The sequence below is a fragment of the Stegostoma tigrinum genome, chromosome 11, assembly GCF_030684315.1.
Source record: "Stegostoma tigrinum isolate sSteTig4 chromosome 11, sSteTig4.hap1, whole genome shotgun sequence".
Lineage (NCBI taxonomy): Eukaryota > Metazoa > Chordata > Chondrichthyes > Orectolobiformes > Stegostomatidae > Stegostoma > Stegostoma tigrinum.
In genome coordinates, this window is record NC_081364.1 from 20,844,963 (window position 1) to 20,858,693 (window position 13,731).

Here is a 13,731-nt window from a genome sequence, read left to right on the forward strand (position 1 = left end):
AGTAGTTGAAAGACTACAGTACTCAATGTGGCATTCCACTATTTACTGACTGGCAACCTTAAAATTTTCCTGACTCAGTTCCCAGCTAATTAGCCAATCCCCAATCCACATTAATCTATCAGCCCCAAGAACATGAATCTTTCTTTGTGTAACACCACATTAAATGTCTCTTACAAATCCAACGACACAACATCTAATGACTTCTTTTTATCAAACTTTAAACAAAAGCAATAAAATTGTAAATCATGATTTCCAATTCAAAAAACTGTGCCAACTCTGTCTGTTTGCATTGATTTTCTAAATGCCCCATTGTTACTGTACTTAATAATGAATTTTCTGAATTACAATCTTATAGTTTCCTGATTTGTGACTCCAACTATTCTTGAATAGTGATGTCACACCTGTGATCTCCTTATCTGCCGGGACTTTTCCAGAACCTATCTGCTTTTGAAAGATTCTATCCACCCACCATCTCTGCAGCCAATTCCTTAGAGACCCTAGGATGCAGGCTATTAGGTCCAGGGAACCTGTCAGCTTTTAGTCTCATTTCTTGGAAATTTTTCACTGGAGATCAAGATTGTTTTAAGTTCCTTTCTCGCTTTTGCTCTCAGCTTTTCTACAATCCTCAGAATGCTTTTCATGTCTTCTATTTTGAAGACCAACATAACATCCTTGTCAACATTTTCCCGAAATTAGTTAAATTTCATTCTTTAACAAGTCCAATGGTCACTGTTGCTAGTCTTTTTCCTCACATTTGTTTAGAAGTTTTCATTGGTTATCTTGTATTTCCTGCTAGTTTTCTCTCACAACACAACTTCTCCCACTTTGTTACTTTTGTTAAGTCATCTTTTGACTTAGCACTAATGTTTGCAGCATGGTACTTCCTTTCTTTCAATTTTACACCACTCTTCAGCTTAGTTTGTCTTGCGTATCATATCTTTCTTTCACAATAGATTTTATCTTCATTAAGAGTTATGAAATATCTTATAATGCCTGCCTCTGCTTCTCATCAGTCTTATCTTTTAACCAAATTTCACATTAGACAACTCTGTCTTCATTTTCTTGTGACTGCCTTTCAAATTAAAGATTCTCACCTTCAAACTGAATGTGAAAATTACCATGTTATGATCTCTATCTAGAGTATATTTTATTCCAGTGTCATTTATTAAGCCTGTGCCATAACGTAATACCGGTTTAAAACAGTCTCTTCCTTGTTGGTGTTATATTTTATTCTGAGACACTGTTTCAAATACACTCAAAAGTCATCCTTCAAACTATTTTTGCGCAATTTGATTTGTGCACTCTAAATGAACACTAGTCTCCCAATAATATTGAAGTAATTTTCTCATAAGCCCCATTATTTTTTTGATCTGGGGTCTGTTCTATTGTGCAGCTACTGTCAAGGGGCCTGGGAACATTTGCCACCAGCGACTTCTTTCCTTTGCAATTTCACATCTCTATCTAAACTAACTGAACATTTTAATCTTCTGGACCAAGATCACTTCTAATTACTGTACCAATCTCAACATTTATTAATAAACCATACCATCAGTATCCATTTTTCCCAGCCTTCAAAAATGTCAAATACTCTTAGAATATACAGGAATAAGCCATGGTCATTTTACAACCATCGTTCTCTGATGGTTATCATAATATACCAATTTACCTTATCCTGTGTGAATTCAGATAAAAAGCCTTTCCCTCTGTGTTTTCCCACTTTCCCTGATCTGCCCTATATGCTGGTATGTACTGTGCCTTTTTGTCACATTCTAACTATCCCTATCCACATCATTACCTTGTACTATTGCTTTTCTCTTTTACATTTCCAAATATCCCTTTACCTGAACTCTGGCCCTGACTTTTTACCTAAGATTGTCTCTACAGACCAAGATAAATAAATCCACAGCACACTGGTCAGATTTCAGGTGAAGTCAGCCCAAATGGTACAACTTCCTCTTTCTCTAGCAACAGTGCCAGCATCACAAGAATCAAAATCCTAATTCAACTCTGTGATACTACCTAATCTAGGTCAATTTGCTCATGGCTAAGGTAGTAATTCAGAGATTGCTATTTTTGTGTTGCTACCTTTTAATTTAGTCCCAAATTGCTCATACTATTTCCACCAACCTCTTTCTTAGTTCTACTTAAGCTATTGGTACTTGCCTGCGCCATGAAAATTGAAATTTTCCCTTCCAATTCCGAATTTCTTTGTCGTCCTAAAGTGACGACCTTAACCTTGGAAACAGAAAGGCAACACAACCTTCAGGACTCATGCTCTCAGCTGCAGAGAACCGTATATGACATTTTCAACGATACTAACTTCAAATACTCTACACGCGTACTGCTCCAATCTCACTTGAATGATACCTTGTACCAGTGTGTCATGATCAGAAGCACAGACTCGTGCTCTTGGGACATGGGTTCAAACCTCACCATGGTAGCTGCCAAAATTTAAATTCAAGGAATATATATGGAACTTAAAGCTAATCTCAGCTGTGGCAATCATGATTATGATCATTGACTGTTGTAAAACCTATCTAGTTCATTAACATCCTTTTGCAAAGAAAATCTAACATGCTTACCTGGCCCGGCCAGATGTGAAACCAGACCCACAGTTATACGGCAAATTCTTAAATGCCCTAACAAGTCACTTAGCTCCAGGTTAAATAGGGATGGACAACAAATGGTGGCCTTGCTAGCATTCCTACATCAGACAAAAGATTTTTTGAAAATCCATAATTAATATACATTAATATATTAAACCTGCTATATTCAAAATTCAAACAGTGATATTTGCTGGCTTTTATTTTCACTATGGTGTGCAAGTTGAACGAAGAAAACAAATTTGCTGGTTTCTGAAGAAATGAATTTGACATTGCCAATGGTGCAAAAGGACAGCAAAATGCTTCTTGATATTAAAGCCAATACATGAACTGAAAATATTTCCAAATTCTAAAAGCAGCAACCTGATGCTTTTCTGAGTAAAATCACATACCAACAGTTAGCAAGCTATCAGAACATACTGGCATATAGAGCAGATCAGGGAAAGTGTGAATATTTGGAATTAAAGGCTCTTTATCTGAATTCACACAGAATTTATAAGAAGATGGATGAATTTCTTTACTCAGAGAGTAGTAAGGGAATGGAACGCTTTGCCTGCAATGGTAGTAGATTCGCCAACTTTAGGCACATTTACGTCGTCATTGGATAAGCATTTGGACGTACATGGAATTGTGTAGGTTAGATGGGCTTGAGATCGGTATGACAGGTCAGCACAACATCGAAGGCCGAAGGGCCTGTACTGTGCTGTAATGTTCTATGTTCTAATTACTGACACAAATAGAGGTAAATTAGTATCTGATAACCATCACAGAGCAATAATTGTAAAATGACCATGGCTTAGTCCTGTATATTCCCAAGAGTATTTGATAGTTCTGAATGATGGGAAAAAGGATAAAGATGGTATGGGTGAATTTATAAAATTTGGCATGGAGTTGAAAATAAAACATGAGGGGCAAGGGCCATGAGAAAGGACAATTAAGATAAAAGAAAATCCAAAAATCTTCTACAGCAGCGAAGTAATACCTAAACTATAAATCTGCTGGTTGCATGAGAAATGCTAGCTTGGAGAAGACACTCAGATAGACAGGCAGAGTTTAGAGGGAATATCTCAGAATATTGCATTGCAGGAGAACTACTGCAAGCAGTTGGGAGATGCCTTTCTAAATGCCAGTTGCACGAGAATTCTGGATGCTTGGGCACCAGAAAATGGGGACTTCACTGTGGTTTGAAAAACAACCAAAACTACAATATGTTTGTATGATTTGGAATATGCTGTCTGAAGGATAGAGAGAAAACTGCCATAGAGTCTGTTGGTTTCTGAAGAATCTGACATTGCCAGTAGTGCAAAGGACTGCAAAATGTTTGTTGAAATAAAAGCCAATGCATGAGTTGAAAATATTTCCAAACCCTAAAAGCAGCAACCAGATGCCTTTCATGGGCAATGTCACAGAACAAGTCAAGAACTCAACAGGGTGAATATATAAAATGGAATCATGGCCAAAGAGGATACTTACGGAAGCAGAAGCTCAAAAAGAATGCTTTGCCATCTTTATCATCAAAAACAATGCTGCCAAGTCTGAGTGAACAAAGGGTCAGTTGAATGAGTATATAGGCTAAAAATGATGGGGGTTTATTAGAAAAGCTGGCAGCACTTAAAGTTGAAAAGTCACCAAGATCATTTGATTTTAATCAAAGGATACTGTGGGGGTGTAAAATTGTGGAGATTACTGGCATGTGTTTAGCATTTCTCACTAGATTGCCTGCAATATTGAAGACTCTTGAAAAGAGAGTGGCAGCATGGATACAAAATTGTTTAAGTGACAGAGAACAAATTAGTAGTGAAAGATCATTTATCAGACTGCAGAAAGGTACAGAGCGGTATGCTTTGAGATCACCACTAAGGGACACCGGCTTCTCTTGATATATATTGATGACTTAGACTTAAGTGTATAGGGTAAAACTTCAAAATGTGGAAGTGTAGTGAGCAGCAATAGATTTCAAGAAGACAGAGGTGCTAGACATGACAGATAAGGTTTAATGCAGAGGAGTGTAAAGTGATCCACTTCTGTAGGGTAAACAGTGCAAGGTAACACAAAATAAAGGCTGCAATTATAAAGCTCATAAGAGAAAGACCTGGTGGCAGCTGAGACGGTTAATAAACTAGTTAAAGAAACATATTCAACTCTGGGCTTTCAATCTTTAGAAACCACTGGTCTCAACTTACAGACTGCATTTAATTTTGGGCACTACATTCGAGGAAGAATGCAAAGGCTTCAATGAGGGTGCGGAAAGATTTATGAGAAAGGTTCCAGGGAAGGACTTTAGCCATGTGGATAGACGGGGAAGCGAGATACTTCTTAGTTAATAGGCAGACAGGAGATTTGATACAGGTGTTGAAAATTATGAGTGGTCTAAATAGGGGAAATAAAGAAAACTGTTCCCCTTCAAAAGTGAATGAAATTTAAGGGAGATAATAAAATGTGAGGCTGGGTGAACACACCAGGCCCAGCAGCATCTCAGGAGCACAAAAGCTGACGTTTCGGGCCTAGACCCTTCATCAGAGAGGGGGATGGGGTGAGGGTTCTGGAATAAATAGGGAGAGAGGGGGAGGCGGACCGAAGATGGAGAGAAAAGAGGATAGGTGGAGAGGAGAGTATAGGTGGGGAGGTAGGGGGGGATAGGTCAGTGCAGGGAAGACGGACAGGTCAAGGACATGGGATGAGGTTAGTAGGTAGGAGATGGAGGTGCGGCTTGGGGTGGGAGGAAGGGATGGGTGAGAGGAAGAACAGGTTAGGGAGGCAGAGACAGGTTGGACTGGTTTTGGGATGCAGTGGGTGGAGGGGAAGAGCTGGGCTGGTTGTGTGGTGCAGTGGGGGGAGGGGACGAACTGGGCTGGTTTTGGGATGCGGTGGAGGGAAGGGGAGATTTTGAAGCTGGTGAAGTCCACATTGATACCATTGGCTGCAGGGTTCCCGAGCGGAATATGAGTTGCTGTTCCTGCAACCTTCGGGTGGCATCATTGTGGCACTGCAGGAGGCCCATGATGGACATGTCATCTGAAGAATGGGAGGGGGAGCGGAAATGGTTTGCGACTGGGAGGTGCAGTTGTTTATTGCGAACCGAGCGGAGGTGTTCTGCAAAGCGGTCCCCAAGCCTCCGCTTGGTTTCCCCAATGGAGAGGAAGCCACACCGGGTACAGTGGATGCAGTATACCACATTGGCAGATGTGCAGGTGAACCTCTGCTTAATGTGGAAAGTCGTCTTGGGGCCTGGGATAGGGATGAGGGAGGAGGTGTGGGGGCAAGTGTAGCATTTCCTGCGGTTGCAGGGGAAGGTGCCGGGTGTGGTGGGGTTGGAGGGCAGTGTGGAGCGAACAAGGGAGTCACAGAGAGAGTGGTCTCTCCGGAAAGCAGACAGGGGTGGGGATGGAAAAATGTCTTGGGTGGTGGGGTCGGATTGTAGATGGCAGAACTGTCGGAGGATGATGCATTGTATCCGGAGGTTGGTGGGGTGGTGTGTGAGAACGAGGGGGATCCTCTTTGGGCGGTTGTGGCGGGGGCGGGGTGTGAGGGATGTGTTGCGGGAAATGCGGGAGACGCGGTCCAGGGCGTTGTCGACCACTGTGGGGGGGAAATTTGCGGTCCTTAAAGAACTTGGACATCTGGGATGTGCGGGAGTGGAATGCCTCATCGTGGGAGCAGATGCGGCGGAGGAATTGGGAATAGGGGATGGAATTTTTGCAGGAGGGTGGGTGGGAGGAGGTGTATTCTAGGTGGCTGTGGGAGTCGGTGGGCTTGAAATGGACATCAGTTACAAGCTGGTTGCCTGAGATGGAGACTGAGAGATCCAAGAAGGTGAGGGATGTGCTGGAGATGGCCCAGGTGAACTGAAGGTTGGGGTGGAAGGTGTTGGTGAAGTGGATGAACTGTTCGAGCTCCTCTGGGGAGCAAGAGGTGGCGCCGATACAGTCATCAATGTAACGGAGGAAGAGGTGGGGTTTGGGGCCTGTGTAGGTGCGGAAGAGGGACTGTTCCACGTAACCTACAAAGAGGCAGGCATAGCTGGGGCCCATGCGGGTGCCCATGGCCACCCCCTTAGTCTGTAGGAAGTGGGATTTAAGGGAGACAGACTTAAAGTATGGTCATCTCCAAAGCATCCAGCATGGATAGAGAGTTGTGGGGGGGGGGGGGGGGGGGGGGGGGTGGTGGTGGTGGTGGTGGTACGGTTGTTGCGGGGTTTAGCAGTTATATGAGGAATACCAGTTTGGAGCAGACATGTAGATAGACAGACAGACTATTTAGAGATCAAGAGAGAATACCTCAGACGATTGCACTGTGGAGAGAACTATTGTAGTTGGAGGCACCTTTCTGATCGTTTTGGGATGTTTGAGAATCAGAGAACAGGGACTTTAGGGTGGTTTGAAATAAGATCGAACATGACAGCCCTTTTCAAGATTTGGAAGATGCAAGCTGAAGGGGAAAGGGAAAACTGTCACATTGGGCTGAACTGCATTCTTCTTTGCTGTAAGAATTCCAACAGATGTTGACAATATTTAATTAATTTCTTAAAAGGATTTCACAAAGGTGTAAAAATTAGGTTTAGTTTTAAATTCTATTATTTATTCACTGTTTCTGCTCTGAGTTCCACTTCAGAGCCACTTTTAATCCTTCTTGGCAGAGACTGGCAGGAAAGGCCCTCACAGCATGGGCCAAGTTTCCAGTCAATTTGCAGAATTAGCGCAGGATTTCACTATTATTCATTAGTCAGCAAATTATTATTCCTGCGCAAATTTGTACAGCAAGTACCAGTTGATTATTATATCATGACAACGTATCAAAGCCAAATGCAAGTCATACAAATGCATCTCCAGCAAAAGTTGCAGTTAGCTAAGTTGTTTTTTTAATACTTGTCCATGTGATGTGAACATTACTGGTCAGATCAATATTTTCCATTTCTTCATGCCCTTGAAACACAGCTGCACACTATAGGATGTAAGCACTCCAACCAAACTGTTAGACAGGGAGTTGCAGAATATTGGCCTAGGAACAATGAAAGAGCAATGATATATTTCAAGTTCTTAGCTAACTGATTTCACTTTAAGCCAAAAACAGCAAAAACAACTTGTATTTTCATTGCGCATTCAACTCCGTACAACAGTCCAAGATATTTCACAGCAATATCAAGAAACAAAGTTAGCCATTGAAACGCATTGGAAATATTATGATTGATGATGATCAAAGGCTTGGTCAGAAAGGTAGATTTTAAACAGTTCTCAAAGGAGGAAAGTTAGGAAGGAAAGTATGGAAATTTTCAGTCAGAAATTAGAGTGCTTAGAGCCTCTACAATTGGTGAATGTTCAAACTTGGGGATGGGCAACAGTCCAAAACTGGAGAAGCACAGATATCTCCAGAGAGTGCAGGACGGTAAGAAAGATAGCAGCAATGAGGCTATGAATGAATTTGAAAATGTCGATGTAAGTTTTCAAACTGAGGTGTTATTTATGTAGAAACATCGAAAACAGGAGCTAGAGAAGGCCATATGGCCCTTCAGGTCCATTCCATCATTCATTATGATCATGGCTGACCATCCAACTCAATAACCTGATCCTGCTATCCTCCTAAACTTTTTGATCTCTTTAATCTCAAGTGTTTTACTCAACTTCTTCTTGAAATCATGCAATGTTTTGGCCTCAATTGCTTTCTATAGCAGTGAATTCCACAGGCTCACCAGCCTGGGTTAAGAAATTTCTCCTCATCTCAGTCCTCAGTAGTTCACATCATATCCTTAGACCGGTGACCCCAATTCTGGCTACCCCTACCATTGGGAATACCCTTCCAACATCGGTCCTGTTAGAATTTTATTTCACCAAAGCATTCTGGAAGTCCAAATAAATCACATCAACTGGTTTATCTCCATCAACAACACTACTAGTTACATCAGCAAAGAATTCCAGTAGATTTAACTGGGAACAAATGTATGTCAAAAAGTATAGACAGTGGGTGAACAGGTCTTCGAGTGAATAATGACGTAGCAGAGTTTCAAATGGCCTTATGGTTACAAAGGGTGAAACATAGAATATCAGTCAATGGCGTCTTCTGTCAAGTCTAGAAGTCAAAAAACCATACACAAAGGTTGAAGCAGCAGTTGAACTGAGTCAAGGTGACATCAGGTAATATTCCAGAGATGGAATTAGATGGTCTTCGCATTAGTAGGATTAAATGACAGGAAAAGCATTTCCCAGTCACTGATGCTCAGTTTTAATCATTACCGCGCTGAGAAAGAGCATTTACATGACTAGTATGAGGTGGCCAAACACCAGAAGAAACTGTTCTGAAGCCACAAAATAAAACCATTCCCAGTTATTTTTCATGCTGCAACTGTACAAAACGCTAGTGCGGCCTCATTTGGAATATTGCGTGCAGTTCTGGACGTCCTACTACAGGAAGGATGTGGAAGCATTGGAAAAGGTGCAGAGGAGATTTACCAGGATGTTGTCTGGTCTGGAGCACAGGCCCTATGAAGAAAGGTTGAGGGACTTGGGTCTGTTCTCATTGGAGAGAAGGAGGCTAAGAGGGGATTTAATAGAGAGATACAAGATGATCAGAGGGTTAGATAGGATGGACAGTGAGAGTCTTTTTCCGAGGATGATGACTCCAGCTTGTACAAGGGGGCATAGCTACAAAGTGAGGAGTGATAGATTTAAGATAGATGTGAGAGGCAGGTTCTTTACTCAGAGAGTGGTAAGGGCATGGAACGCCCTGCCTGCCAATGTAGTTAACTCAGCCACATTAGGGGCATTTAAACAGTCCTTTGATAAGCATATGGATAATGATGGGATAGTGTAGGGGAGGGGCTTAGATTAGTTCACAGGTCAGTGCAACATTGAGGGCCGAAGGGCCTGTTCTGCGCTGTATTGTTCTATGTTCTACTTTCTGGCTATAACTGTATAAACTGTATAAAAATGTATCCAGCTGCATACTGCCTCAACAACAACAACAACAACAAAAACAAAAACAAAAACAAAGTTGCTGGAAAAGCTCAGATAACAAGTTGTAGAGCTGGATGAACACAGCAGGCCAAGCAGCATCAGAGGAGCAGGAAGGCTGACGTTTTGGGCCTAGACCCAGCTCTACACCTTATTATCTCAGATTCTCCAGCATCTGCAGTTCCCATGATCTGCTGGAAAAGCTTAGCAGGTCTGGCAGCATCTGTGGAGGAGAAAACAGAGTTAACGTCAGAACTGAGGAAGTGTCACTGGACCTAAAACGTTAACTCTGTTTTCTCCTCCACAGATGCTGCCAGACCTGCTGAGCTTTTCCAGAAACTTTGTTTTTGTTCTCGATTTACAGCATCTGCAGGTCTTTTGGTTTTTATTTTGCATACTGTCTCACCAGTCTTAACTACAGTAGCGGGGTCAACCATGTCAAAGGCTACAGGCAGATTAAGGAAACTGAGGTAGGATTGTTTCTTTGTCACATCACATGGAATACCATTTATACCTTAAGACATTTTGGCACTGCAACAGATGCGGAAACCAGTTAACTAATTAAGCCAGGGAAATTGAGGCAAATTACAATGCCTCAATCAAAGACATCAGCTAATTTCCCACATAAAAAGCATCAAATTTAGGATCTGCTTAGTCTGAACTGTCAACAACTGATTGAACAAATGCTATACACCTGCATTTGTACTGTGCATGGAAGCATAGAATCTGATTAATTTAACTGCACTAAAGTAATTAAATAGCTTATCCACTGCTGCCTTTCTTAAAAATTACACTAATGAGATGCCTCTCAATTTTTGACTTTTCATTTTAAAACTGAAGCACATTTATCCTGAAATATTTCATCAATTACTGTTAAAGGGCATGTTCTTGTTGGGTTATTAATCATTTGCTTGTTCTTTCTCAGCACTTAATATTACCATGATGTGCCCTACAACTGATATCGCAAACCCGAATCATCTGACATATATCAGGCTTGAGAAAAATATGCTGAGACGCCCTTTCAATACATATATCTATGTCTGCTTCCCTCGTCTCCGAAACTTAGATTTTGGTGAACAGAATCCCACACCAATTGTTGAAACCCAAGGAGCCCCTGGACTGTTTGGAATACCAATGTCACCACCTGATGGAGAACCAGAAAGTCTCATCAATTACTAGTAACAAACTAATAATAGCATAAAATAATTGTGCATCTCATCTATCCATTGCATAATTGGTCCAAATCACAAAAGTAAACAAATGTCATACTGTTCTTGCCTCCACTGTCAATTTCTTAAACAAAATCTTTCTTCAAAAAGATGCCAAATTCTGAGTTTGGAAGTCAAAAATCAGCTTTATTTTTAATTTCAACTTATTTTTTAAAGCAAGAACTTGAAAAATGCATTTATGCAGGGACAAAAGGGAAACAACTGGTTTTATCATTTTGAATTGAATGAATTAGCTTTATTATCACTTGAGACAATAACAGAAAAAGACACCCTTTTAAAGACAATTGTTCACTACATTACAAGATTAATCGCAAAACAAATGTGGTTACACTTTTGAACGTAACCATGAAATAGACTGACCCACAATAAAAGGAACCCCTTAGATGGGGCATTTCATTATCGACAGCCATAAAGATGGACACATGGCCAACTGCATATCTTATACTTTGTTATAATTTGAGAAGTGTTGATAACATCTAGATTACAAAAATACTATTGATATACACTTGTGTTTGAGAAAAGACTAACTTCAGGCTGAGGTGAACACAGGAATCCTCTTGCACATAAAGAGAGGGGGTTGGCTTCATAGCATAATATGGAGAATATACAGTTGCAGAGAATGAATGTTTAACACCATATTTGCATGTCACCAGCAAAAACACAAGCTCAATATTTGCTTGTTAAAAGTCTGGTTTCAGCCTCCGTTTACTTCAACGTATGTTCTGCTTCCATATGCCACATTTGTCCTTTAGTCTAGCCATTGTCAAGCCTTTATTCCCTTTATGCATGCAAACATTCCAAGTACCATACACCTCTAAGACTGTACAGTAAAGACTGAGCTGCAATCAATATATCGGTAATAATGTTATATAATATACATGCTTAAAAAGAAAATCATTTTATTTTAAAGTAATATTTTGTTGTGGAAGAAACTGAGCAAATATCAAAAATAAAACGTTAAGTTCTTCGAGAAATATTTTATGAAACAAAGGAACTTACATGTATTTAGATTCATTCTTCCTGCACTGCACATTTCTATCCAACATTTTCATAAATTTTCAGAAAAATTATTCCTCAAACTGGCATACTTAAGAGTTATGATTGAGAACTCAAAAGAAAGATTCCACTAAGCAATCTAAATCATCAGTAACTTACTAATGCTGCTCAGATTTTTGTTCACAATAACTTTGTGTTACTTTTTATTAAATTTACTTTTGGAAATGCTGTATTTAAGTAGCAGAACATTAAGGCCATGCTGAAGTTATTATTTTGCTTCAAAAAGTAAAATTGTATCAGTTACATATTCCTGTTTTTATGTACAAATGTTTGTTTAACTCTTCTAATATTACCTACCACATATTATCAATTGAGTAGCAGTTTCTTGTCTTCTCTGAGATGGAAAGTAATATTTTGTTGTGGAAGAAACTGAGCAAATATCAAAAATAAAACGTTAAGTTCTTCGAGAAATATTTTATGAAACAAAGGAACTTACATGTATTTAGATTCATTCTTCCTGCACTGCACATTTCTATCCAACATTTTCATAAATTTTCAGAAAAATTATTCCTCAAACTGGCATACTTAAGAGTTATGATTGAGAACTCAAAAGAAAGATTCCACTAAGCAATCTAAATCATCAGTAACTTACTAATGCTGCTCAGATTTTTGTTCACAATAACTTTGTGTTACTTTTTATTAAATTTACTTTTGGAAATGCTGTATTTAAGTAGCAGAACATTAAGGCCATGCTGAAGTTATTATTTTGCTTCAAAAAGTAAAATTGTATCAGTTACATATTCCTGTTTTTATGTACAAATGTTTGTTTAACTCTTCTAATATTACCTACCACATATTATCAATTGAGTAGCAGTTTCTTGTCTTCTCTGAGATGGAAAAGTCAATCTTACCTTACTTAAAGTATTCATGTTTTGCTAAATAAAATATCATTTATGGCAGAGATGTTAGTATTTCACAGATTAATTGTCATCATTACTGAGCAAAATTATTTGGTTGAAAATGCACCAGGAGTCTGGTTTTAGGTCAAAACATACTTCACACTTTTCCTTAATAATCAATTGGTGGAATAATCGAACAGTATCTTGAGATAAAAATTAAGATTCCGAGGCACAACAGCCATCAAAATACAGATCTTGTTCTTTTGGATTCAATGGAAAGGAAATGCTTTGTTTTTTGCCCAAGAGAGCCTTCTTTCTTCCACTTCACTTTAAATTCCTGCATGTTACAACAGAGGAGGTTACTGCCAGTAAATGGTTTACTAGAAAACCCATGTGACACAACACATTTGGCTTATGCACTCCCCCACAATGAATGTATGCCTTGCCATTTCAGGTACCCACAGCCAGCATGCAAACCTTAGTTATGATACAGCTAGATGCAGAATAAAACTCTCTGACTCCTTCAAATGATGTGCCATTGTGCCAGCTGCAGAACAAAGGAGTCTTGACTGAACCTGCACATTTTCCCATTTTTTTCGCAATCCCGTGGTCAGTTTGCCAGTGCTGAAAAAGGGAGTTTTCTGCTTTGACGACATGTCCATGAACAATTTGATTAAGTCTGCTCAGTTCAGACCTCCTTGTAAACAGCAAGCTAGAAGATTTTCAGCATGGGTATGAATTCAGACACCAGAAATGAAAGACTATCATCTATCCCAAAAATCTTTATTTGAGTTATGTGCATAGCAAAATAGAAGTGGTTTCTCCACATTTAATACCCAGTACTCATTGAATAGGCCTGCTGAGTATTCTTGGAAATTAGCACATTCATCTCACAGTTGGCAGAGTGGCTGGGATTTTCCAATTTTGCAAAATGTTGTGGTGGCAGCAGGACATAGCCGACGACGAATAACATGCAATCTTGTCAGGTCCTCAAGAGGTGAGTACTTCGCTGCAGGATTCCGAGCCTCTGACCAGCTATTGTAGCCACAGTGCAAATTCA

General features: G+C 39.9%; 2 protein-coding genes across 3 annotated transcripts in view; one reads left to right on the forward strand and one right to left on the reverse strand.

Moving 5' to 3' along the window:
* omd (osteomodulin) overlaps nucleotides 1-12,170 on the forward strand; it is a 35,726-nt gene extending 23,556 nt beyond the window's left edge. For both annotated transcript variants that reach the window (XM_048547321.2, XM_048547322.2), the window contains one exon: nucleotides 10,473-12,170. In XM_048547321.2, coding sequence (XP_048403278.1) covers nucleotides 10,473-10,726 — 254 coding nt within the window. In that variant the 3' untranslated portion in view covers nucleotides 10,727-12,170. The remainder of the gene's footprint in view (nucleotides 1-10,472) is intronic.
* The window catches only part of cenpp (centromere protein P), a 307,375-nt gene that overhangs the window by 197,098 nt on the left and 96,546 nt on the right, over nucleotides 1-13,731 (reverse strand). The gene's annotated exons all lie outside the window — the stretch shown is intronic.